Source organism: Spermophilus citellus (assembly GCF_964194105.1).
Source record: "Spermophilus citellus genome assembly, chromosome: 2".
NCBI lineage: Eukaryota > Metazoa > Chordata > Mammalia > Rodentia > Sciuridae > Spermophilus > Spermophilus citellus.
Genome location: NC_138183.1, coordinates 196,203,420 through 196,229,820, shown reverse-complemented (window position 1 = coordinate 196,229,820; position 26,401 = coordinate 196,203,420). Strand labels below are relative to the sequence as shown.

The 26,401-nt window shown below is 42.9% G+C and overlaps 1 protein-coding gene across 1 annotated transcript; it reads left to right on the top strand.

Moving 5' to 3' along the window:
* The first annotated feature begins 10,435 nt into the window (after positions 1-10,435).
* On the top strand, positions 10,436-11,689 carry LOC308642887 (mRNA decay activator protein ZFP36L1-like). Its single transcript, XM_081282266.1, has one exon. It carries the CDS (start codon positions 10,571-10,573, stop codon positions 11,585-11,587), a length of 1,017 nt encoding a protein of 338 aa, XP_081138392.1. The 5' UTR covers positions 10,436-10,570; the 3' UTR covers positions 11,588-11,689.
* Positions 11,690-26,401: the final 14,712 nt, after the last annotated feature.

The window sequence follows — 26,401 nt, the reverse complement described above, 5'->3', positions numbered from 1 at the left end:
TATTTTGTATATGGAGAATGGAGTCTCTCTCTCTGCTCTCTGATCTTCATATGAGCTGCTTCTCTCTGCCATGACGTTCAGCCTCACCTTATGCCCCAAGGAATGGGACTGGCTGTCTATGGACTAAGACCTCTGAAACCATGAGCCCTCAAATAAACTGTTCCTCCTCTACAATTGTTCTAGTCCAGTCCTTTAGTCACAGCATCAAAAAAAAACTGGCTAAAACAACCACCTTAGATGTTTCTAAGGTCTTAGAATGTATCCAAGGTCTGTGACATAAAAAGACATCCTTATCATCAGAAGGAACCTCATTAATTTTTGGTCCAGAATGTTCTTGGCAATAAAGCCTTCATTCATTAAGGAAGTTGCAGTCGACTCTTCATTACTTAAGTGTTCACAGTTTCTTGATGCACCTCTGAAATGCAACAAGATGGAAAACTAAGAGATGAAATTTAAAGAAATTAGTTCCAGCTTCTCACAAAGGTAATTCTCTAAGAATTCAAAACCCTGTGTCCTTAGACCAGCAGTGGAAACTTTCTCAAGTGTGCCCAGGTGCTGCCGTCTAGCCCCAAGGAAATGTTGCCGCCAGCCCAGGGGAGCTGAGCCCAGTCAGAGAACTGCTGGGGCCCCTAGCATTGTTTGAAAGAATGAGAACTTCTTGACTTCACCTGTCTAATTACAAAGGAACATAAAGACAGACTATGAACTTCTGAGCCCCTCTCCTTACATGCTGGGTATAAAACTCTGAAACTCCCTGAACTCTGGGTTCAGGGGATTAATTAATTACAGCAAAAGCTGTGCCCTCTGAACCTGGCTGCAGCCAAATAAAACTGTTTCCTGCAAAAATTTAAAAAAAAAAAAAGACAAAACCAGAGAAATACTTTATAGAAAAACCAATACCTGCCCCAGGAACAAAAGATACAGAAAAGAAGTAAACACTCAAATCCAGTGTTGGTTTGGTCTCCTGCAACGTCAGGGTCTCATCTTGACTTCCTGGGTCAGGGGAGAGTACATTCTCAGAGCACCAAAATCAACCTCTCCTTCCTTCCCTCCTCAGATCTTAAACCCTTACAAAGCAGCCCCTTCCAGTTCTCCCAGCAGGCCTTTAAAAATCAAGATCCCTCTCCTGTACCATCATTTTACAACTCCCTAGAATTACATGAGACAGATTTAAACATGTATTTATTTACCCACCCCTAAACCAGTCCATCTTTAAGATACCTATACCAGTCATTTCATTGAAGGGTTGGCCAGGGAGTCAAGAACCAACCAGAAACAGATCAACCTTTACAGAAATTAAATTCTCCTCTTCAATAGATCAAGATCTGCCTGAATCCTCTTTGGAGAAAGATAAAATGTTTAGCGGCCAGGGCCTCTAAAATTTTGTATATAATCACCATTCAAACCAAATTGAATATCACCAACCACACCAAGAAATAGCACCAAATAAATAAAAGCAATGAGAAGAAAAATAGAAATAGAACCACAGGTGACTCAAATATTGAAACTATCAAGGATTTTTAAATAAAATTATTATTCAGGTTCTGTTAGAAAATATTATGTCTTTGAAATGAAAAAGAAGCCCATATCCAGAATCTTCAGGACCTCCAGCAGCTTCCTGTTGCCACACAGTCTCAGCAGGAAGATAACACAGAGACATTCCTGCTGAGTTTTTAGACTAGATAAGTGTTGATCCAAACTTTAAGTAATGACATGAACTGAGCCACCAACTGAGAACTGAGAGGACTCACTTATATGCAGACATGAAGCTTGCTTTAAATAGAACTCTCTGACTCTCATTGAAATATTTGTCCTCTAGATCTTATTATTCAAAAGAGCAAAGAAAGGATTATCCCATAGGAAAGTGGACAAAGGAAGGAAACATTTATTCTCAGTGGATATTTTCTATACTTCTTTTTTTTTATTAGTTGCTCAAGACAATACAATGATCTTGACATATCATACATTTGATTCAAATAGGGTATGAATTCTCATTTTTCCACGTGTACAAATTGCAGGATCACAATGGTTATACATCCATGTGTATACATACAGCAATCCTAGTGTCAGTTGTATTCTGCTGCCCTCCCTATTCCCCCCTCCCCTCAACCTTATACTTTTTAGAACTAAAGTCAATTGCTCTGCCTCCTTGAGTAGCTCATATTTGAATTCCTTCTTCTCTGCAAATGGAGTGATGAGAAGACTTCCTTCAACTTGAGCTAGAGATCAGAGAGCCATGACTCTCCTGATGGCAAGGAGAAAACATCCAGAAACATTGGGAAGTGATCTTTTTGGAACTTCATGACTGGTTAGATGAAAGAACGTGAGTCCCACATTTCTAAATAGGATGATTGCACATTAAGTCTTATAGTTAACTAAAATGAATAAACTGAAACAAAGTGGGAAATTTTATTTTTGTCAAGTTCAACTTAAAGTGAAACAGAGAAACATATCTTATTTAGATATTCAACTCTGAAGTTTGGAGAGGAAGACTCGTTTGGAACTTTAGATGTTAGTGGCATCAGAATATATAGTTACAAATTAAAATCGTGAGAGTAGATAGAAAAAAGTTTGTATCATTATTTGTTTATAACCCATTTTGTTTCAAAAACATATTTGAGCCAGATGCAGTGGCACAGCCCTGTAGGCCCACTGACTCGGAAGGCTGATGCAGAAAGATCAAAAGTTTGAGGCCAGTCTGGGCAACTTGGGAGACCCTGTCTCAAAATTTTAAAAAGCTGGGAATGTAGCTCAGTGGCAGAGCATACTGAGTTCAATCCCCAATATTGAAAACTGAAAAACAAGAGTGCATGTAATATGAGAATTTAAAGTCTGAGGGTAGTTGCCCTACAAACTCTAAATTCAAGGTGATGAAGAACTCTCTGAGAAACAATAGAACTTAGATTTTCATTTTGCTCAAGCAAAGAATACAAAGGTTATCTAGAAGTAGAGACTGATCAAAATTGTTGACTTCAGAAGAAAATCCAGTGTGAAAGGAATTAGAAGTGAAAAGAACTCAGAACACTGTGCAGTTTCTTTCTGGTGCTCAGATGTAAGGCAGCAAGCACTGAGCTATGCAACGAGTGCAGAGAATGTCTTGAAATTGCAGGCCTGTGAAGGGAGGGGCAGAGGAGGTTTGGACTTGAGGGGGCCTAACAGAAAAATGAAAATATTTCCTAAGATCACTGTTTTAGTCAGCTTTTTTGCTGCTGTGACTAAAAGACCTAACAAGAACAATTTTAGAGGAGGAAAAATTTATTTGGGCTCAGAGTTTCAGAGTTCTCAGTCCATAGACAGCTGATTCCATTCCCTGGGGCTCAAGGTGAGGCAGAGCATCATGGCAGAAGAGTATGGTGGAGGGAACCAGCTCACATGACAATCAGGAAACAGAGAGAGACTCCACTTACCAGATTCAAAATATATACTGCAAAGCCACACCCACAATGACCCACCTCCTCTAGCCACACCCTTCAGTTTCTACTCAGTTAATCCCTATCAGGGGATTAATTCACTGACTGGGTGAAGGTTCTCATAACCCAATCATTTCTCCTCTAAACCTCCCTACATTGTCTCACACCTGAACTTTTGGAGATACTTAAACCATAACAGTCATTACCACTTGGAATCACTGTCTGATTTTAAAATCCTAAACCCTCAGCCAGCAGATTACACTGTGTCTCTGGAGAATGTTGGTGGTACTGAGTCTAAGTAGGAGGGTGGGATGCTAAGAGATGGAGGACAGGATACCTGATACCCTTCAATTTTGATGACATAGGTTCAGAGTCCACTAGCATTTGAATAAAGAGATTGGCGAGAGGATGCTCTCAGAAGAGAGAAATGAATAATATGATTGGTGACAATATGGTTGATGAAGTTAATGCTAAGTGAGAAGCAGCCATGGGTGTCTATGTTGATAGAAGGTGAGGAAATACAACATAATTGGTGAAGATGATGCTAAAGGAAAGGAAGCAGTGGGGTGGAGATATACAAGACACTTCATTAATTGGTTCATCCATTCAACAACACTTTTTGAGCTTGAGCCCTTTAATGTGTATTCCATACTATTCTGAGTGTTGGGCATACAGCAGTAAGAACACTCTGGGCCCTCAAGTTGTTTGCAATCTAACTCCATGTGGTGAATACTACTCTAGGGGTCATTTTATCATGTTAGTGAGAACTTATAAGGAGAAGCCATCCTAATCTCAGAGGGTCAGAGAAGACTTTCTGAAGGAGGTGATGCCTAACATGCAGCCCAAAGTCTAAGTAGGAAGAAGAAGGAATATTTTCAGGGACATAGGAAAGTAGGCTGTGGATAGTTCAGACAGGAAGAGAAAGAAAGGGCTGTTCTTAAGTGGTTAATGGAAAGTGAAATTAGACCCTAAAGAATTAGGGTCTTTAGACCCTTTCTCTAGATTCCTCACACCTTTGCTTCCCTTCTACAGTTTGCTCACCATTGCTTGCCCTCCTGTATCCCTGACTACCACCCACTCCACCCTTTCCACTTTCCTGTCTCAAAGGTTCAATGTCCTAGTCCCACCCTGGAAGATAAGAAATCTGACATTTTCCCATGTTTAATGAACTTGCCTTGGAAGCAAGCAAAAGTTTGTTGACCCCAAAAAACATGACCACCTTCACCTCAAGACCAGAGTTCAGGGACCATGTCCCACATCAGTGACCCCCTATCACAACAATGAAGCTGAGGGGGGCCAAGAAGATGTGCACGTAATTTGGGGAATGTGTAGTGGAGTTCTGAGGAGGGCTAAGAAGAACTTCCCCCTGCTCTCAGCTGGAAGCAGGATGTCTTACAGAATTCTGAGTTTAGTCTGCAGCACTGCTTCCCTAGGAACCAAAGTGGGTACTTCATGCCTATCTCAGTCCCTTGTCCACTGTTTTCTAGATAAGGTTCCAATTTGCTATGCTGCTTAAATAATAAAGGATGGGCTGGGGCTGTAGTTCAGTGGTATAGCACTTGCCTCGCACATGTGAGGCACTGGGTTCAATCCTCAGCACCACATAAAAATAAATAAATTGTCCATCTACAATTAAAAACAATTTAATAATAATAATAATAATAATAATAATAATAATAATAATAAGTGACAAATGATTCTTTGCCTGACTGCAAGAGGACTCTCTCCAGATGATATGTATCCAAGTGGCATGGCCACTGACTGTGGGAGCCCCACAGCAGGAGGTAGGAGGCATCCAAGGATACCACTCTGAGTTCTGGAGACACAGAGGGTCAGTCCCTTACCATTTAAGAAGTTTTGGGTTATTGACAATAAGTCTGGTAGGGTAGATGAGGAGATTGCTCTTATAATTAAATGACTGTTTTAAATATGCCACCCTCCTCTAGAGGTGAGAACGAGATGGGCCAAGAATTCTTTCAGAGCCATATCTCATATTGGACAGGACTTCTTGTCCTCATCATAGTAAACATCATTATAGACAGGGTCTCACATCATTATACTTTAAAAGCCAGTATTTCCAGTGTTATGATGCTGTGTTTCCCTTCATTTATCCCAGAGCCTCAGGAAGGTCTATGCCAGCACCATGTGAGAGATGTGGCACTAAGAGCGAGAGAAAGTGGAGATAGCTCATTCCATAGGCCTCCCCAATGTCTGCAGTGCTTATAGGGGACACCTAAAAGCAGGCATGATTTATATAAACTGCCAACTCCTCACCATTTCTAATTTTTCATTTTTGAGCTAATCTTGAATGTATATAGTTTTATTTTTATTGCAATGTTTTGTTGTTGTTGTTGTTATAGTGAGGTTTGGGGTTTTCTTAACATTAAGAATGAGGTTTTTTTTATCACTATATTTTTTACATTTTTAACACTCCATCCTAGAAGCTTTGTTGACCTTAAAGTTATTTTATGTCTTTCTGTAATCACCTTTCACCAGGCCCAGTTTCTTCAGACACTTTTTTATCTGAAATCATAATCGAATTTCTGTAACTAATCTCAAGCCGTTATTTATTTCACCCAACTATTTCAGAAACCTAATGGATTTAGTACATCAGAGATGTTCTTTAAGAAGTTAACTCTTTTTTTCCCCAGTACCAGGGATTGAACCAAAGGATGCTTAACCCCTCAGTCACATCCCCAGCCCTTTTTATGTTTTATTTTTGAGACAGGGTCTCACTAAGTTGCTTAGGGTCTTGCTAAGTTGATGAGGCTGGCTTTGAACTTGCAATCCTCCTCCCTCAGCCTCCTGATTTGCTGGGATTACAGGTAGCATGAGCCACCACACCCTGCAAAAAGTGAACTTTTCAAAGCTGTATTTGTTCATGTGCAGTGTTTGAAGTTCTTACAGACAGCTCGGCAGTGCAGTTGCTTGCCCTTTTGAGTCAGTAATAAAACATACAAAGAAACTCATTATACGGGGTAAAAATGGGAGTTCATAACCCACTTGAATCAAACTGTGAAATATGATATATTAAGAACTATGTAATGTTTTGAACGACCAACAATAAAAAAAAGAAAGAAACTCATTATATCTCATATTTTTAAGTTGAGTTTACAAAATGAACTAAGATCTACCTCTTAGCCTAGGATTTTCAGAAAGCAAAGCCTGAAGCAGAATGCTCTTCCTCATCAGGGAGCAAAATCCCAGGGAGTAAGCAAGGTGACAAGAGGAATAAAGCAAGGAAGCAGAGCTGGGTACCGTAGTGCTGCCTGGACTACCAGCTACCTGGGAGGCTGAGTCAGGAGGATCTCTTAAGCCCAGTTCAAAGCCAGCCTGGACAACACAGTGATTCCCCATCTCAAAAAATAAATAAATTAAAAAGCAGGTAAGCAGAGAGCCAACATGGATGATATCACACACTGGGTCTCTCCCTGAGTGCTTGGTCTCACAGAAACAACCTCTAGTGAGCCAGATACAGTATACTTTCAGGACCATCCATGGAGGTGACATAGTAAGGAATGTGACCACAGGATCCAACTCTCATTGGTCAAAAGTTCATACTGTATATCACAAATCCTCTACACTCACAGCTTGCTGATATAAAAATACCAAAAGCAGTCCAGCAACAGCCACTACAGGAAAGGCCCAGGCTAGAAGGCTAAGGGTCTACAGTACAGGCTAGAAGAGAGACGCTGCCAGGCTGCCCTGCATGAAGCTGGTCAGAGATGTTGGTCACAGCAGCAACTAGAAAAAGAGATGAATGAGGCAAGAGAATCTGAGTGAAACATAAAAGGCATCTGATTCAGTCATCATGGGTTTTCATTTACACACCCATGTAAACTTCTTGAACAGCTGTGTAACAGGCCTTCTAATATTGGTATATTTCATATTGTATATAGATTGGTCATCAAAAAGTAATATGTATCACAATACATTCCACTTTTATATATAACTTATAATGCACCAATTAAAAATAAATAAATTGAAGGAAGAACAATAGAGGAAGGAGATCCAGGGAAGTACTGAAACTATGTTATATGCATCTATGAATATGTCAAAATGAACCCCACTATTATGTATAACTGGAACACACTAATAAAAACATTTTTAAAAATTTTTTAAATACTATATATCTAGACACAGTGGTACATGCCTATAATCCCAATGACTCAGGAGGCTGAGATAGGAGGGTCACAAATCTAAGGCCAGCCTCAGCAAATTTTTTTTCTTTTAAAGAGAGAGAGAGAGAGAGAGAGAGAATTTTTTTTTTAATATTTATTTTTTAGTTCTCGGCGGACACAACATCTTTGTATGTGGTGCTGAGGATCGAACCCGGGCCGCACGCATGCCAGGCGAGAGCGCTACCGCTTGAGCCACATCCCCAGCCCCTGCAGCCTCAGCAAATTTAACAAGATTCTCAACAGTTTAAAGAGAATCTGTCTCAAAAAAAACTTTGTTTTTTAGAGAGAGAGAGAGAATTTTTAATATTTATTTTTAGTTTTCAGTGGACGCAACATCTTTATTTTATTTTTATGTGGTGCTGAGGATCAAACCCAGTGCCCCGAGCATGCTAGGCGAGCGCACTACCACTTGAGCCACATCCCCAGCCCCCTCAAAATTTTTAAATAAATAACTAAAAAGGACTGGAAATATAGCTCAGTGGTAAAGTACCCCGGGGTTCAATCCCCAGTACCCAAAATAAAAAAGTACTATATAAACATATACCTATTTTTCAATAAATCAGTGTTACCAAATATACAAAATGAAACATGAAAGTCCCTCTTGATCCACCCCAGTCAGTCCCACTCCTCTTCACAGTAGAACCCACCTCTACCAGTGTTGAAGGTATCCTTCCAGAATCATTTGCTAACAGTATATGCAAAGATTTATTTATTTTTTATTTTAACCTAAATGTAAAGATTTCCTCTTCTACAAAAAACAGGGATGTGCAAAAATATTTTCCATTTCCTGACTCTCTTACAGTTTGAAAATGTAAGATGCCTGTCAGAATCTTTGCATTACACAGAAGACCCTTCAGCAACTGGAGGATTTGAGTCTGAGCTGCATCACCTCAGAGAGAATGGAGTGAAGCATCTGTGTGAGGCCTCTGGACACCATCCATGGAGCCCAGTAAAACTGAAGGAAGGGACCGCCACTCTGTCAAGGGAACACCTGGGTTTGGTGGAGGAATTGGAAAGCAAAGAGCTGCGCAGTGTTAGATGGCGATGAGAAACAGTCTCAGGGCAGGGGACTATGTGACCTCTGGTCACCTCAAACTAGAAAATCGGGCTGCTCAGTCATGTTGACTTCAACAGCTTCCTAAGTCTCCCTTACCCTGCCACCTCCACCACTAGAAACCCCTCCTCTCTATCCCTCCCGGCTGTGTGAGGCAGTACAGGATGACAGGAACCTCTCACTCAGGAGGACACTAAAGTTTAGGATAATGTGCAAAGTCCTTGCCACTTTCAGGAAGTAAGACCTAGCTCTGACATTCTCCTTATTGAAGCATCATAGTGACTTGCCCAGAGTTCAGGTTGCATCACTGTTCCATGTTTTCTCTGTTACTGGTTTCTCTCTCTCTCTCTCTCTCTCTCTCTCTCTCTCTCTCTCTCTCTCTCTCTCTCTTTTTCTCTCTCTCTCTCTCCCCTCCCTCCCCCCCCTCCCCCCCCCTTCTCTGCTCTTGCTCTACCCCTCTAACCCTCAATCTGGGACTAGTTTATTCAGAGTGCAGGAGGGATCTGCCTGGTGGATTTTCCTGGAAGAGAGAAAAGAAGCGTTCAGTCTGAGCGTGCAGGTGTAATTGAGGGCATATTTGAATGATATCTCCCAGAAAAATTCTGTCTACTGAGTATACATTTTCCACCATAGAGCTTCCCTTTTTGCTTTACCCACAGTGTTTTAGATGGCCATATTAGGATTTGGCAGTCAGTACACAAGGGAAGGACCCTCACCCTCACAAGCAGATTCTGGCCTGGGCCTGCCTAGAGACCCAGAGAAAGACAGTATAACAGGTACATATATTGTGAAGCTTTGTTGCACAATTCATAGTCCCTGTCTCTTCTTCACCCCCTTCTTTCATCCTCCAGATACACAGGGGAAGCCTCTACCTCTGTGCAATCAGGAAATACACAAGAAATCGAGGCACATTTTCTCTGTCCCACACTTGCTCCAAGTGCAGGGGCAGGTTCCTGGGTAGAAATGGGGGGGGGGAATCATTAAATAAAGTTTTCACAAATATTTTGACTGTTACAGAAATAGAATAGCAATTCATACATAATTTCAACCTTCAGTGGCGATAGCAATTATAATAACAGCTAACTGTAAATAGTGCTTAAACTGAGAGGCAAAGAGTTTAATTAACTAAAGTCTCTCACACAGTAAATGGTTGACAATCATATATTTTGACATAACTCCTTCCATCAAGTTGAAATATTAGAATTTTGGATTATTCCAGTACCTCCAGCAGCCTGATATATGTTGCACCTATATGGTGCCCCCACTGTATCCCAGATCCTGGCCCTCTAGCATTGATCTCCTTACTATGTGAATTTTATCACTGGTTTTCCATCCTTCAAATAGCACAAAGCAGAGGGTCTCAACCAGGAGTATATTTGCAAGGTATGGAGATATTTTGGGCTGTCAAAACTGGAGGAAAGGATGTATGAGAAAAAACTTTATTTCCTCCACTATTCTATTCACCAAGAAAATGGATGGGTGTTTTCCCACACAATTCAATTCACTTCTCCATCAAACACCAACCAGGTGTCCTATAGTTTAACTCAGTTCTAATACTAACTGCACAGAGTTAGCATAAGGGGGTTCAGTCCCACAAAACTGCCCCCAATTTCAGAAGCCATTCACAAATGATGCGTCCCCAGGTTCCATTTGGTGTTTGTCAAACAAATCAGAGGTTCTCACACACACACCCTCCTTAGACTTGCTTGATCATTTGTTAGAATGGCTAACAGAACTCAAACAACTTACTGACATTTACTGGCTTATTATAAAAGAATATAACTTGGGAGAGTCAGAAAGGCGAGGGGCGCCGGGAGCAGGCGTGTGGGACTCCAGACCGGAGAGCCGGAGGCTGCGCCTTCCCTGCACCGGGACCTTCACGACACACCAGATCCTCGAGCCCCTGCCCCGTGCGAGCTCCCACGATGACCACCACCCTCGTGTCTGCCACCATCTTCGACTTGAGCGAAGTTTTATGCAAGGGTAACAAGATGCTCAACTACAGTACTCCCAGTGCAGGTGGCTGCCTGCTGGACAGGAAGGCAGTGGGTACCCCTGCTGGTGGAGGCTTCTCTCGGAGGCACTCTGTCACCCTGCCCAGCTCCAAGTTCCACCAGAACCGGCTCCTCAGCAGCCTCAAGGGTGAGCCAGCTCCGGCTCTGAGCTCTCGGGACAGCCGCTTCCGAGATCGCTCTTTCTCCGAAGGGGGTGAGCGGCTGCTGCCCACCCAGAAGCAGCCCGGGAGTGGCCAGGTCAACTCCAGCCGCTACAAGACGGAGCTGTGCCGCCCCTTTGAGGAGAACGGTGCCTGTAAGTACGGGGACAAGTGCCAGTTCGCCCACGGCATCCACGAGCTCCGCAGCCTGACCCGCCATCCCAAGTACAAGACGGAGCTGTGCCGCACCTTCCATACCATCGGCTTTTGCCCCTATGGGCCCCGCTGCCACTTCATCCACAACGCTGAGGAGCGCCGCGCCCTGGCCGGGGCCCGGGACCTCTCCGCTGACCGTCCCCGCCTCCAGCATAGCTTTAGCTTTGCTGGGTTTCCCAGTGCCGCTGCCACCGCCGCTGCCACGGGGCTGCTGGACAGCCCCACGTCCATCACCCCACCCCCCATCCTGAGCGCCGATGACCTCCTGGGCTCACCTACCCTGCCCGATGGCACCAATAACCCCTTTGCCTTTTCCAGCCAGGAGCTGGCCAGCCTCTTTGCCCCTAGTATGGGGCTACCTGGGGGTGGCTCCCCCACCACCTTCCTCTTCCGGCCCATGTCTGAGTCCCCTCACATGTTTGACTCTCCCCCCAGCCCTCAGGATTCTCTCTCGGACCAGGAGGGCTACCTGAGCAGCTCCAGCAGCAGCCACAGTGGCTCAGACTCCCCCACCTTGGACAACTCAAGACGCCTGCCCATTTTCAGCAGACTTTCCATCTCAGATGACTAAACCAGGGTAGGGAGGGACCCCTCTGCCTCCACTCCCCTCTCCCCACACCCACACCCCAATACCCTCACCTCCCTACCCACCCCATTCCCCACAACCCCTACATTAACAAGGTTAAGCTCAACCCCTTCCCCCAGAACCTTGGAATGCTCCCCCCTCCCTCTTTTTACCCTCCTAACGTAAGGGCAAGTCAATTTGTCAGTAGCTTCCTCTGGCTTGAAACCCCTCCCTCAATTTTATCGCCCACTCACCACGCATAACAGACAAGTCCCATATTTGTCAGTAGATGCCTTTTTTTTTTTCCGGCTTAAGCCTTAAGTGCCAAATCACAAAAGAAAAAGCAGTAACAGTTTACAGAAGCAACTTAGTGCCTTGTTATCTAACTTTGTCACTGTGACTACATTACCTCTTCAGCGCCAGGGGGCACCCGTGGGCCTCCCTGAGCCTCTGCCCATGGGAGGGGGAGGGGGGAGACCTAGAACCAGCAGCTCCCCCCACTGGCGACACAACTGCACCTTCCCTTCCTTCAGTCTCCCACACACTTCCTCCTCTTCTGGTAGAGAGTTGCCCCCTCCCTTAGGAGAATTGTTGCTGGTTTTTGGGGAAACTTGTCTGGACATTGAAAATCTTTTTTTTTTTCATCCCAACCCGAACCCCTGTTGACTAATCTTGCCTGGGTTTGTGTAGGTCTGCAGGAAGGAAGGCTGAAAAAGCGGATGAAGATTTTGATATAAGTGGGACTTTTGTGATTTAATCTTTTTTTTTCCTTTTTTTTTAAAGTGGGGAGGAAGGGGAAGCTAGATGGACTATGAGAGACTTGATTTTGGTGCTAAAGTTCCCCAGTTCATATGTGACATCTTTTTAAAAAAAAAATGACAACAACAAAAAAAGAGAGAAAAGCTTAAAAAAAAAAAAACATGTAAGGGGTGAGCAGTTAATGGTATTCATTCCACATACAATATCTGTGTAAAACGATTTCCTGTAGAAGTAGCTTTAATGGTTTTTGCTCTAGAATACCGTAGGTTGACCCTTAGAGCACTCACGCCATGCTTTTTTCCCTGGGTTTTAAACTTCATATAACTTTCAGAAATTGGAGAGCAAAAATTTTGCTTGTCACTGCACATCAATATAAAAAAGCTTATTTAACTTATCAAAACGTATTTATTGCCAAACTATGCTTTTTTTGGTTAATTTTGTTCATATTTATCGGGATGACAAATCCATAGAATATATTCTTTTATGTTAAATTATGATCTTCATATTAATCTTAAAATTTTGTGACGTGTCTTTTTCCTTTTTTTTTCCACAGTTTTAATATATTATTCTTCAACAACATTTTTTTTTGTAACTTTACACTTTTTTTTGGTTATTTTATTTTAAAAAAAATGAAAAATTAATTTTAAAAAATGCAAAAAACTGTTGGATTATTTATTTTAGAAATTCCCCCCTTTGTGTTGGACTGCAAATTGAGTTTCTTTCTCTTTAGGCCTTTCACAGGTAGGACTGAGAATGTATGTAAAAGTTCTGTGACAGTATATAAGGAAAACGACTTTATGTATAGCTTCTTTTTTTTTATTATTGATTATTTAAAGCATTACATAGCTCATGATATATCATCTTTCATACATTTGACTCAAATTGTGTTTTGAACTCCCATTTTCACCCCAAATACAGATTGCAGAATCACATCTGTTACATATTCACATTTTTACATAATGCCATATTAGTGACTGTTGTATTCTGCTACCTTTCCTATCCCCTACTATGCCCCCTCCCCTCCCCTCCCCTCCCATCTTCCCTCTCTACCTCCCCTGCTGTTGTTCAATTCTCTCCCTTTTTTTCCCTCCCCCTTGCCCCTCATAACCTCTTATAATTTTATGTATCATTGAAGGTCTCCTACTATTTCCATGTGCTTTCCCTTCTCTCTCCGTTTCTCTCCCCCCATTCGTCTTTGTTTACTGTAGTCTTTTCCTCATGCTCTTCCTTCCTGTTCTGTTCTTAGTTGTTCTCTTTATATCAAAGCAGACATTTGGCATTTGTTTTTTAGGGCTTGGCTAGCTTCGCTTAGCATAATCTGCTCTAATGCCATCCATTTCCCTGCAAATTCTATGATTTTGTCATTTCTTAGTGCTGCATAATACTCCATTGTGTATATATGCCACATTTTTTTTATCCATTCATCTATTGAGGGGCATCTAGATTGCTTCCACAGTCTAGCTATTGTGAATTGTGCCGCTATAATCATTGATGCAGCCGTATCCCTATAGAGCGCTTTTTTAAGGTCCTCAGGGAATAGTCCGAGAAGGGCAATAGCTGGGTCAAATGGTGGATCCATTCCCAGCTTTCCCAGGAATCTCCATACTGCTTTCCAAATTGGCCTCACCATTTTGCAGCCCCACCAGCAGTGTACAGTGTACCCTTTTCCCCACATCCCCGCCAACACTTATTGTTGTTTGACTTCATAATGGCTGCCAATCTTACTGGAGTGACATGGTATCTTAGGGTGGTTTTGATTTGCATTTCTCTGATTGCTAGAGATGGTGAGCATTTTTTCATGTACTTGTTGATTGATTGTATGTCCTCCTCTGAGAAGTGTCTGTTCAGGTCCTTGGCCCATTTGTTAATTTGGGTTATTTGTTATCTTGTTGTTTAATTTTTTGAGTTCTTTGTACATTCTGGATATTAGGGCTCTATCGGAGGTGTGGGGGGTAAAAATTTGTTCCCAGGATGTAGGCTTTCTATTTACCTCTTTTATTGTTTCTCTTGCTGAGAAAAAACTTTTTAGTTTAAGTAAGTCCCATTTGTTTATTCTTGTTGTTAACTCTTGGGCTATGGGTGTCCTATTAAGGAATTTGGAGCCAGACCCCACAATATGTAGATCGTAGCCAACTTTTTCTTCTATCAGACGCAGTGTCTCTGATTTGATATCTAGCTCCCTGATCCATTTTGAGTTAATTTTTGTGGATGGCGAGAGAAAGGGATTCAATTTCATTTTGTTGCATATGGATTTCCAATTTTCCCAGCACCATTTGTTGAAGATGCTATCCTTCCTCCATTGCATGCTTTTAGCCCCTTTATCAAATATAAGATAGTTGTAACTTTGTGGATTAGTCTCTGTGTCTTCTATTCTGTACCATTGGTCCACCTGCCTGTTTTGGTACCAGTACCATGCTGTTTTTGTTACTATTGCTTTGTAGTACAGTTTGACCTCTGGTATCGCTATACCTCCAGATTCACACTTCCTGCTTAGAATTGCTTTTGCTATTCTGGGTCTTTTGCTTTTCCATATGAATTTCATGATTGCTTTGTCTATTTCTACAAGAAATGCTGTTGGGATTTTGATTGGCATCGCATTAAACCTGTAGAGAACTTTGGGTAATATCGCCATTTTGATGATGTTAGTTCTGCCTGTCCATGAACAGGGTACATTTTTCCATCTTCTGAGATCTTCTTCTATCTCTCTCTTTAGGGTTCTGTAGTTTTCATTGTATAAATCTTTCACCTCTTTTGTTAGGTTGATTCCCAAGTATCTTATTTTCTTTGAGGATATTGTGAATGGAGTGGTTTTCCTTATTTCCATTTCAGAGGTTTTGTTGCTGATATACAGGAATGCCTTTGATTTATGCATGTTGATTTTATAACCTGCCACTTTGCTGAATTCATTTATTAACTCTAGCAGCTTCTTTGTAGACTCTTTTGGGTCTGTTAAGTATATTATCATGTCATCTGCAAATAGCGATAGTTTAATTTCTTCTTTTCCTATTTTTATGCCTTTAATTTCTTTTGTCTGTCTAATTGCTCTGGCTAGTACTTCGAGAACTAAATTGAATAGAAGTGGTGATAGAGGGCATCCCTGTCTTGTTCCAGATTTTAGAGGAAATGCCTTCAGTTTTTCTCCATTTAGGATGATGCTAGCCTCAGGTTTAGCATATATAGCTTTTACAATGTTGAGGTAATTTCCTGTTATCCCTAGTTTTTCTAGTGTTTTGAACATAAAGGGATGCTGTACTTTGTCAAATGCTTTTTCTGCATCCATCGAGATGATCATGTGGTTCTTGTCTTTAAGTCTATTGATGTGGTGAATAGCATTTATTGATTTCCGTATATTGAACCATCCTTGCATCCCAGGAATGAATCCTACTTGATCATGGTGCACAAGTTTTCTGATATGTTTTTGTATTCGATTCGCCAGAATTTTATTGAGAATTTTTGCATCCAAGTTCATTAGAGATATTGGTCTGTAGTTTTCTTTCTTTGAAGTATCTTTGTCTGGTTTTGGGATCAAAGTGATGTTGGCCTCATAGAATGAATTTGGAAGAGCTCCTTCTTTTTCTATTTCTTGAAATAGCTTGAAAAGTATTGGTATTAATTCTTCTTTGAAGGTTTTGTAGAACTCCGCTGTATACCCATCCGGTCCAGGGCTTTTCTTGGTTGGTAGTCTTTTGATAGCTTCTTCTATTTCTTCTTTTGTTATTGGTCTGTTTAAATTGTGTGTGTCTTCCTGTCTCAATCTGGGCAAATCATATGCCTTAAGAAATTTATCAATATCTTCATTATCTTCTATTTTATTGGAATATAGGGTTTCAAAATACTTTCTAATTATCTTCTGTATTTCTGTAGTGTCTGTTGTGATATTGCCTTTTTCATCCCGTATGTTAGTAATTTGAGTTCTCTCTCTTCTTCTTTTCGTTAGCATGGCTAAGGGCTTGTCTATCTTATTTATTTTTTCAAAGAACCAACTTTTAGTTTTATCAATTTTTTCAATGGTTTCTTTTGTTTCAATTTCATTGATTTCTGCTCTAATTTTAATTATTTCTTGTCTTCTACTACATTTGCTGTTGTTTTGCTCTTCCTTTTCTAGGTTTTTGAGGTGTTGCGTGAGTTCATTTATTTGTTGTTTTTTTCTTTTTTTGAGGTAAGAACTCCAAGAAATGAATTTCCCTCTTAAAACTGCTTTCATTGTGTCCCATAGATTCCGGTATGTTGTGTCTGTGTTATCATTTGATTCTAAGAATTTTTTCATCTCCTCCTTTATGTCTTCTATAACCCATTGATCATTCAATAACATATTGTTCATTTTCCATGTGATGTAGGATTTTTCCTTCCTTCCTTTATCATTGATTTCCAATTTCATTCCATTATGATCAGATATGGTGCATGGTATTATCTCTATGCCTTTATATTTACTAAGAGTTGCCTTATGGCATAATATATGGTCTATCTTTGAGTAGGATCCATGTGCTGCTGAGAAGAATGTATACCCACTTGATGATGGTTGATATATTCTATATATGTCGGTTAAGTCTAGGTTATTGATTGTGCTGTTGAGCTCTATAGTTTCTTTATTCAGCTTTTGTCTAGAGGATCTGTCTAATGGCGAGAGCGGTGTGTTGAAGTCACCCATAATTATCGTGTTGTGGTCTATTTGACTCTTGAACTTGAGGAGAGTTTGTTTTATGAACGTTGCAGCTCCATTGTTTGGTGCATACAAGTTGATGATTGTTATGTCTTGTTGGTGGATGGTTCCTTTTAACAGTATATAGTGACCTTCTTTATCCTTCTTGATTAACTTAGGTTTGAAGTTGATTTTATTCGATATGAGTATGGCCACTCCTGCTTGCTTCCGAGAGCCATGTGAGTGGTATGATTTTTCCCAACCTTTTACCTTCAGCCTGTGTATGTCTTTTCCTATCATATGAGTCTCCTGAAGGCAGCATATTGTTGGATTTGTTTTTTTGATCCAGGTTACTAGCCTATGTCTCTTGATTGGTGAGTTTAGGCCATTAACATTTAAGGTTACAATTGAGATATGATTTGTACTTCCAGTCATGCTTCTTTATTTATTTATTTTAGTTTGGCTAGTTTTGCTTTTTGGTTATTTTCCTCCCCCTTTACTGAGATACCTCCTGCTGTTAGTTTTGGGCACTATTTTTCAATTCCTCTTCTTGTAGTGTTTTGTTCAAAATGCTTTGCAGAGCTGGTTTTCTTGCTGCAAATTCTTTTAGCTTTTGTTTATCGTGAAAGATTTTAATTTCATTGTCAAATTTGAAGCTCAATTTTGCTGGATATAATATTCTTGGTTGGAATCCATTATTTTTCAGCGTTTGAAATACATTATTCCAGGATCTTCTCGCTTTCAAAGTTTGTGATTAGAAATTGGTCGTTAACCTAATTGGTTTACCCCTGAATGTAATCTGCCTCTTTTCTCTCGTAGCTTTTAATATTCTCTCCTTGTTCTGTACGTTGGCTATCTTCATAATTATATGTCTTGGAGTTGGTCTATTATGGTTTTGAATGTTTGGGGTCCTGTAGGCGTCCAGGATTTGGCAATCCATTCCATCTTTCATCTCTGGGAAGTTTTCTAGAATTATTTCATTTAATATGCTGTCCATTCCTTTGGTTTGAATCTCTGTGCCTTCTTATATCCCTATGACTCTCAGATTTGTTTTTTTTTATGACATCCCATATCTCTTGAATAGATTGCTCGTGGGATTTAAGCATCTTTTCTGTGTTGACTATATTCTTTTCAAGTTGATAAACCTTGTCTTCATTATCTGATGTTCTGAGTTCTACTTGATCAAGTCTATTTGTAAAATTCTCATTTGAGTTTTTAATTTGGTTTATAGTTTCCTGCAATTCTAGGATTATTGTTTGATTTTTTTTTAAGATCTCTATCTCCTGGTAGAGCTCGTTCTTTGCCATTTGAATTTGTTTGTTTAATTCATTTTCAAAATATACTTTTATTTCTTGGACTTGCTATCTCATGTCTTCTCTAATATTCCTTTCCATTCGAGTTAGGTATGCCTTGAGTTCTTTCCTTATCCCTGTTTCTGATGTTTCTATGTCCTCCTGTAGAATTGAGTTGTCTTGCATTGTTTGTAATCCTTTTTTCCCTTGTTTTCTCATGTTGTCCACATTACTTTCCAGCTCTTTTTGATTGTCGTGTTTCTGCTCTCTTCTATAGATTTGTTTTGTTTCTGTATTACTCTGATGTCTCTCCTTTGTGTTGTTAAACTATGCCTGCTAACGTGGATTCCGCTGGGAAGGAATTCCGACGTCCGAGCTCCAGTGACGACACTACTCTGCTATGACGGGCCCCAGTCTCCTTGCCGGGGTGCCCTAATGGGGGGGTGTGACTGGACTGTCTCTGTTTGGTTTCAGCTCCCGGTCGCGGCAGGCGGGCAGTCTCCAGCCACCCAGTATCACAGGCCACGGGCAGGTGATCAGTCACCAGCAGGTGGGCGTTCTCCTACCGCCCGGTTACGCAGGCAGTGGGTGAACTGTCGCCGCCTGGCCTACAGTTTACAGCTGCCCAGTCACGAGGGCCTTGCCTCTAGTCTCCTGGTTTCTCCTGCTAGTCTTGGTTTCTCCTGTTTTGTTGTTGCAATCTGTCGGAGAGTGGCGGTGGATACTTCAGCTCTCCAAGATGGTGGCCGTTGGTTGCCTTAGTGGAGTGTCCCTTGTGGGGGATGGGACTGTACTGCTTCCTTCCCCGTCTGCAATCCCGAACTCAGCCCGGGGGTCAGTGCGGGCTTGGCTGTTGGGATACCACCGTGTCGCAGCCACTTATCTCCCTGCTTACCAGCTAATCCCTTCTCTGCGGCGCCACACCTTCTGTAGCCGCGGGGCAGGCCGTGCGAATCAGACAGCCTGGATCTCCGGGGTCACACCGTTGGCTTTTGGGATCCCCGGCACTCTATGGTTGTGATTTTTTCTGCTTGCCCCTCCCCCAGCGCTGGCTAGACAGGTTTTGTTTTGGCTGCTGATGGGAGGGGGGGGTTGAAGGTCAGGTGCCTCTAGTTCTCCTTTAGTCTTTATGCAGGCTCACTGTGATACTCCCTCCCCCTGAAAGTCTAGGAGAGATTTTATGCGAAATCCCCCTATGTATGGGGACTGAACTGAGCGACACACACCTGTTTTGTTGTTGCAATCTGTCGGAGAGTGGCGGTGGATACTTCAGCTCTCCAAGATGGTGGCCGCTGGTTCTATGTATAGCTTCTAAAAGGGAAAAAAAAAAAGAGAGAAACCCTTTGACTTCCACGTGCCCATCTCAAGACATTCCGCTAGCAGATTTGAGGTTCTGGATTCCAGGTTTGGAGTTTTCCAATGTTAGTGTAAACAGAACTGGCGCACACACACATTAAGATGAATGTAATTATTATTCCTCTTGCTGGTCACTACCGTCGCTTTCTATTTCTCTTTCTTTGTGTGAATTTATTTAAAAGAAAAAAAAACTTTTTGTAATGACTATTTGCAGTTTAAAATCAATAAACCCCGTTTTTCAAGAAAAAAAAAGAATATAACTTGGAAACCACAGATATAAGAGATTCATGGGGCAGGGTTTCAGAGGATGGGGTGCAGAACTTCTGTGACCTCTTTAGGGAGCCACTATCCCATATGTTCACTACCCTGGAAGCTCCTCAAACCCTGTCCTGTTAGGGTTTTCTGGAGTCTCTACTCTGTAGGCAGGACTGGTTAAAGCATCTGTCATTGGTGGTCAACTCAACCCTCAGCCCCTCTCCCATCCCCATAGGCCTGAAGGTGGGGATGAAAGTTCCAATCCTCTAACTGCTTGGTTGGTTCCACAAGACTGTCCCCAGTTTCAAATGCCATTCACAAATGGTTGGTCCCCAGGTTCAAATGATGAGTCCCCCTGGTGACAAACTTCCATCCTGTTGCTATCCAGGAGCCCCCAACTACTGGCCATCTTATTAGTATGTATCACTTTGGTGACTTTAAGGCTTTTAGGAGCTGTGTTCCAGGCAGCTGGGGAGAAGGCAGACAGCAAATGTGTATTTCTTATCAACTCACAGAGACTAATGGCATCTGGTGGGTAGAAGTCAGGGGTACTTCTAACCATCCTACAGTATAAAGGGCAACCTTCACAACAAAGAATTACCCAGCCCAAAATATTGGTTCACAGTTAAAAACTCCCAATTTGAAGAAAGGAGCCCTCTTTCCCTGTCCCGTAGATTAGCTGTGGGATTGGAGTAGTGGGAAACAGAAATGGAAGTTAAGAAGTTATTGGAAGTGCCCCTCAATTTTGCTCCACTCACAAAAAGGCCTTGTCTACACACAAGCTGCTAGCCTCACAGGAAGGGGGTTCATCCCCCCAAGACTGTTCTGACTGCCTAGGAAATCTGTTGTCTTCTTTATCCCACCAGCAGACTGGTTCTCTGAAAACATCCACCTCCAACAACTCCCAAAGTCAATGCTGACCTTGCAGGGCCTTTATTGACTCCTTCACATTCCCCAGATCCAGTTATTTTACTAAAATTTCTGCACCAAAATTGTCAGTCACAGAGAAATGGGAGTCTCTGTGGGGAACACAGAGCTCAGGGCAATAGGAAGAATACTCTTAATCCTAAAGCACTAAAATGGTCAATGACCAGACTAAGACTGGAACAGGGGGCCCGCTGCCTGGAGAGCAGGGAAGTGGGACCACAGGCTCAAGCCCTTCATCCACTGAGGATAATACTATGTCTAGACCTTTCTAGGAGACAGTGAAACCTTAGAATGAGGACATTTTCCTCTTAACAGCTTTTTTCACAGCTCAAAGGATTGTTATCCCTCGGAGGCTGGGACATCTGATCTCTCCTAACCTCACTGTGACAGATACTTCTGCAATTGAGACAGAGGATATGGGATGAGCAGGGTCAACGTATTAAAAAGGAAAGAAACGTTCTGAGAAAATCTGGAAAGGCTCTGCCCCTTGAGTAGGTGGGGTTCCTCTCCTCATCTCAGGACTTGGGCTGCCAGAGCTCAGTGGGCAGGAGCAGCTGTTTCTCTCCTCCCTGCTGCCTCTGTGCCAGCCACTGTCCTGCTCTGGTCTCTATATCTGCCCCTCAGTCTCTCTCCCTGTACAATTCCCAAGTGTCTTCCTGTCTATTTCTCCCAGGACACCTTCCCCACCTCACCTTCTAGTTAACAGTTTCCTGATTCTCTGAAACCGTGTCCCTTGAGTCACTATGCTTGCTGCCAGCAACTCCCTCATTTCCTTTTCTTTCTGCAGCCACTTTTCATTCACTTTCCCCAGAAGCTCCTCCTCCTCCTGACCTGTGACCTCTGTGTAAGGCATTGTGGAGCAGAAGATGAGAGTGAGCATGCTCCTTCAGGCTCCCCAACACAGAGCCCAATCTGTCCAGCACAGGACCAGGATCTCCAGGCCTCTTCAGTAAGCAGCACCTCAAATTGCCTAACCTGGCTTCTGTCAAGAACATATGAAAGGAAAACTCACCTTTACCAATAATCCAGGGATTTCTAGTCAGACAAAAATTTGACACCACTTGCTCCTGCTGGAGCACTTCCTGATGACAAGGCATGCTAATTCCCATGTTGGCGTGGGTGTGATTATAGACCAACAAAACCGAAACATCAAACTCAAGTAAGGTTGTGCTCTAGAATAATTGGGCTGAACTGAAAAAAAGAAAAACAAAAGAAAGATCAGCTTAAAGAAAACCAGAAACATGATAACTAAATGCAACACCTCATGCTGGATTGCATCCTGAGCCAAATTGAAACATTTTATAAGTGGTACTTGGCAAAATTTGAATAAGGTTTGTAGATTATAATGGTGTATCATGTTAATTTCCTGCTCTTGATAATTATGTATTGATTATGTGAGTGTCCCTGTTTTTTAGGAAATACAAAGGAAAAGAAAAATATTTAAAGATAACATAGCATGATGTTTACAACTTCCCCTCAGATATTCCAAAAAAGTTATGATGTGGAAGGATAGAAGTTTAAGATATATGAAGTAACATATTTATGTATATGGAATTAAGAGAAGGATGTAGAAAAGCCATATACAGTGCTAATTTTTTTACAAATTTTCTGTAACTAAAAATATAAATAAAATAGTTTTTAAAAGAAAAGCATGTAAGGCAGGAGAGAAGTAAAAGGAAGCTAAAATGACCCAAATTCCTTACATGATCCAGGAAAAACGAATAAAGATAAAGATTAATATTATGGTTAAGTAAGTCAAAGAAATGTGGAAAACCACTAAAGGATGGAAAAAAGTATGATATCATCCAAAAAAGAGAAAAAAGCACTAGCCCAAGACTCTTGAACTCTGGAAAGGAGGACAGCTCTGGGGCCAACCTGAAGAAGCTGTCAGCAGCAGCCACAGTCTAGTTTGTGAGAGGACACTCTCCAGTTCCCACCAGCCTCTTACCACTTATCCTCAGGACCCAGGAGTTTATCCCTTTGAATAACCTAGGAAACTGGCTCTGATGTGAGTCCTGGTCAAGGGCCCAGAACAAACAGAGGCAGGAGGACTTAATTAAAGTGGGCCATTGTCCCATTTCCTTCCTGCTGCCTGACCTAGCAAGGATCAGGAAGGGGCAAGCTTCTAGGAGGTGAGAACTTCAAGACAGGCAGCAGAGGGACTGAGATAGGGGGTCCTCCTCAGACTCAGAAATAAGACCTGGGTAGAAGGCAGGTGCAGATGGGGTCCCAGCTAATCAAATGTGACACTTTAAAAAAAAATTGTCCTCCTCCTTTTCCCATTATTGGTAGTAATGCTTCTGCAAATAAGTATATATTGAGCTATTTAGGAGTACAGCAGGGGGCCGGGGATGTGGCTCAAGCGTTAGCACGCTCGCCTGGCATGCGTGCGGCCCGGGTTCGATCCTCAGCACTACATACCAACAAAGATGTTGTGTCCGCCGAGAACTAAAAAATAAATATTAAAAATTCTCTCTCTCTCTCTCTCTCTCTCTCTCTCTCTCTCTCTCTCTCTCTCTCCCTCCCTCCCTCCCTCCCTCCCCTCTCTCTTAAAAAAAAGAAAAAGGAGTACAGCAGGAACACCCCCTGCCTTCTCTGCCCCAGGATGGCAGGAGTAGGAGACAGCCCTAGATTCAGACTGGGGATGTCAGCATTGAAGGGAAAAATAAGATAATAATCCCAGAAACTCAGATAAACAGGAAGACTTTGAAGCCATCAGGAAGTTCTGAAAGACTCCCAACTCAGAGCAGCTAGGCAGGCCCATCTTCCTAACACCTGGCTTAACTCAGAGTACACCTGTGGACCAGGACTGCTCTGCCATGTCTTTCTGGAAGTTGGTTGTGGGGGTGAAGAAAGGGACCAGTTTCTTCAAACATCTGAACAGCAAATCACCTCCTACACGCACACCTGCAAGATCCCTCAAACCATGGACCTGACCTGAAATTTTTCATTTCTTTGTTTAGCTGCAGGAGAAACAGGAATGCAGAGGCTGCTGGTCCTGGAAAGGAAGAGTTTTGATTTTATTCCTTTACAGCCATGATAGGGCCTGGCATATTGTTGGTTTCAGAGGAATCACTAGCCTCTACCAGGTTTAGATCGCCTGGAGAGGGCTTTGATAAGAAACACCCCTAACTCCTTCATACTCATCCCTCAATTGTAGTCCCAAACCTGCCTGTCATCTCATTGACCTGCCAAATAAGGCTTAAAGATCTAACCTTTTGCTGGAGGGTCTTAGGCCTGTATTATAAACAGAATGTGGCACATACCAGGGTGAACACAACTGCCTCATGGCTCCCCGAGTCATGGGGTATGCTTATCCCATGCCCACACACACCAGAGTGTACACACGCAGACAGGAGGGAGAGATGGGCACAGGTCTGTCACTGAAGGACAAGCCACAGTGGCTGTGGGACAGCAGGGACTGCAGCGTGAGGACCAGTCTGGAAGAAGTAACACTCCAAGACTGAACAAAGGAAACCTGACACTGCCTCACCATGGAAGAAAGAGGCCACTAGGGGTCAGCAAGGTTGTTTTTCAGGGTGCCCAGGTAAGGAGGTGAATTTGCCCAAGGAGAGGCACCAGCCATCTCTCATTCTTGGGCTCACCTCTAGCAAAGAACTCCATCCTGACAAACCCGTCTTCCTTCTTGAGCTGGCACTCTGCTTTTTGCTCACAGTCACCTTCATGAAGGTCCTCTGGACAGGAGTCTTCCTCAGCCGGAACACCAGCACCTGCCTGGGCCACAGCCCTCAGTTTCTCTGCAGTTAACCTCAGGCCACAGGATGCTATTAGCCTCTCTTGCATGGCAATATCAGTTGATCCAAAAGAAATTCTTCCCAAGTTATCTGCCTAAAGGAACCCAGGAATCTTGAGGTAGAAGCTGCAGTGAAGAGGAGAAGAGAGGCCATCTCCCAGAAGTGGCCCTGCAGTCATGGGGCATGCTTACTCCAAACCTACCCCAGTCTTCCAAAGTCCAGAAATAGCTCCACTGGCCCCAGTCCCATTCCGAGGAGGCCAAATGGAAGGACAGGGCCAAAGCCAAAGGGCACAAAGGGCACACTAGAGTCCAGGCAAAAAAGGACCAGACCATGAAACCCTCCGCAGCCCTGGGACCAGGCAGAATCACTGACAGGAACAGGCAGGCCACACTGAGGTTGCTGAGGTGTTCCCCAAATTGTCACTGAGTCTTGTTGAAATGACCTGGGTAGTAGACTCCTCTAAACTACCAAGAAGGAATGTCTTGTTTTCCAGTTCTTTTTTTTTTTTTTTTTTTTTTAGAGAGAGAGGAGAGAGAGAGAGAGAGAGAGAGAGAATTTTTAATATTTATTTTTAGTTCTCGGCAGACACAACATCTTTGTTGGTATGTGGTGCTGAGGATCGAACCCGGGCCGCATGCATGCCAGGCGAGCGCGCTACCGCTTGAGCCACATCCCCAGCCCTGTTTTCCAGTTCTTGTAAACTTTACTTTGCCTCCATTTTTGGAAAACAGCATTTCTCCCCAAGTTTTGACACTCAAGGTATTATACAGATTAGTTGGCTCCCTCTAGTCCCACCCCATGTGCTCAAATCTCTCTCTAGGGGACTCCCAATCACCAGGTAGCCTCCTGTGCCCTGTGGCTAGAACATCTCCACATACCTGCTGATGCTGGGGAATCAGCCCTTTCTCATGGCCCCAACAGTTAACCCCAAAGCGCTGCCCTCTTCTCTCTCATTCATTCTCTCTCTCTCTCTCTCTCTCTCTCTCTCTCTCTCTCTCTCTCTCTCTCTGCTTCAGATCAGGCAGCCAGGGAGCCTCAGGAATCTCAGGTTCTCCTGACATCTCTGACTCACCCCCAGCAGAGGCCCTGTGGCCAACTCCTGCTCCAGCAACTCACCTGGCCCGAGGGCACATTCTCCCACAAAGGCTTCTCTGCCAGTCCAAGGACAGAGTCAGAGCAGACCAATCAGGAAATCTGCCTAATCCAGGACTTGCCATCTCAAAGACACTACTTGCTCTTTGAAGGACTGCTGAGCACCTGAAGAGATAAAATATGAAACCCTTTGTGAACTGGAAAGCAAACACCATAGGCCAATAAGGGAGAACCCAGGAATGTGATGGGGTCTGGGCTAGTAAGGAGGATACTCTAGAGGTTCCCAGGAGAGTTCCCAGGGGATCAGCCCATCGGGAAGAGTTCTGGAGAACGGGACCAGTGCCAGGGATGGAAGCAGGCCCGCCTGGCAAAGACACGCACAGCAGCCTGCCCTGCCAGGGAGGCTTCGTGCCAAGTAGGGCCACAGGGAGGAGATTAGCTGTGGCAGGAACTGGCCAAGGCAAACAGAGACCTCAGCCTGCCAACTGCCTGCAGAGGGTAGAGGCAGAAATGGCTCCCGGCAGGACTCAGCTCCCAAGAGTTGCCCAGGGAGCTCGTGCCAGGTATGGTGAAGCGGGGAGGGTGAGAAACTGGCAGTCTGCAGTGCCACACTCATGACCTGCCTATGGGAGGAGATGCCAGAACTCACGACCCTCTTCACACAGCTGAGAAAGACTGCAGGACAAAGTGGATTTTAAAAATAGGGGACACATAATGCATTAAATTTAAAGTTCTTTATTAA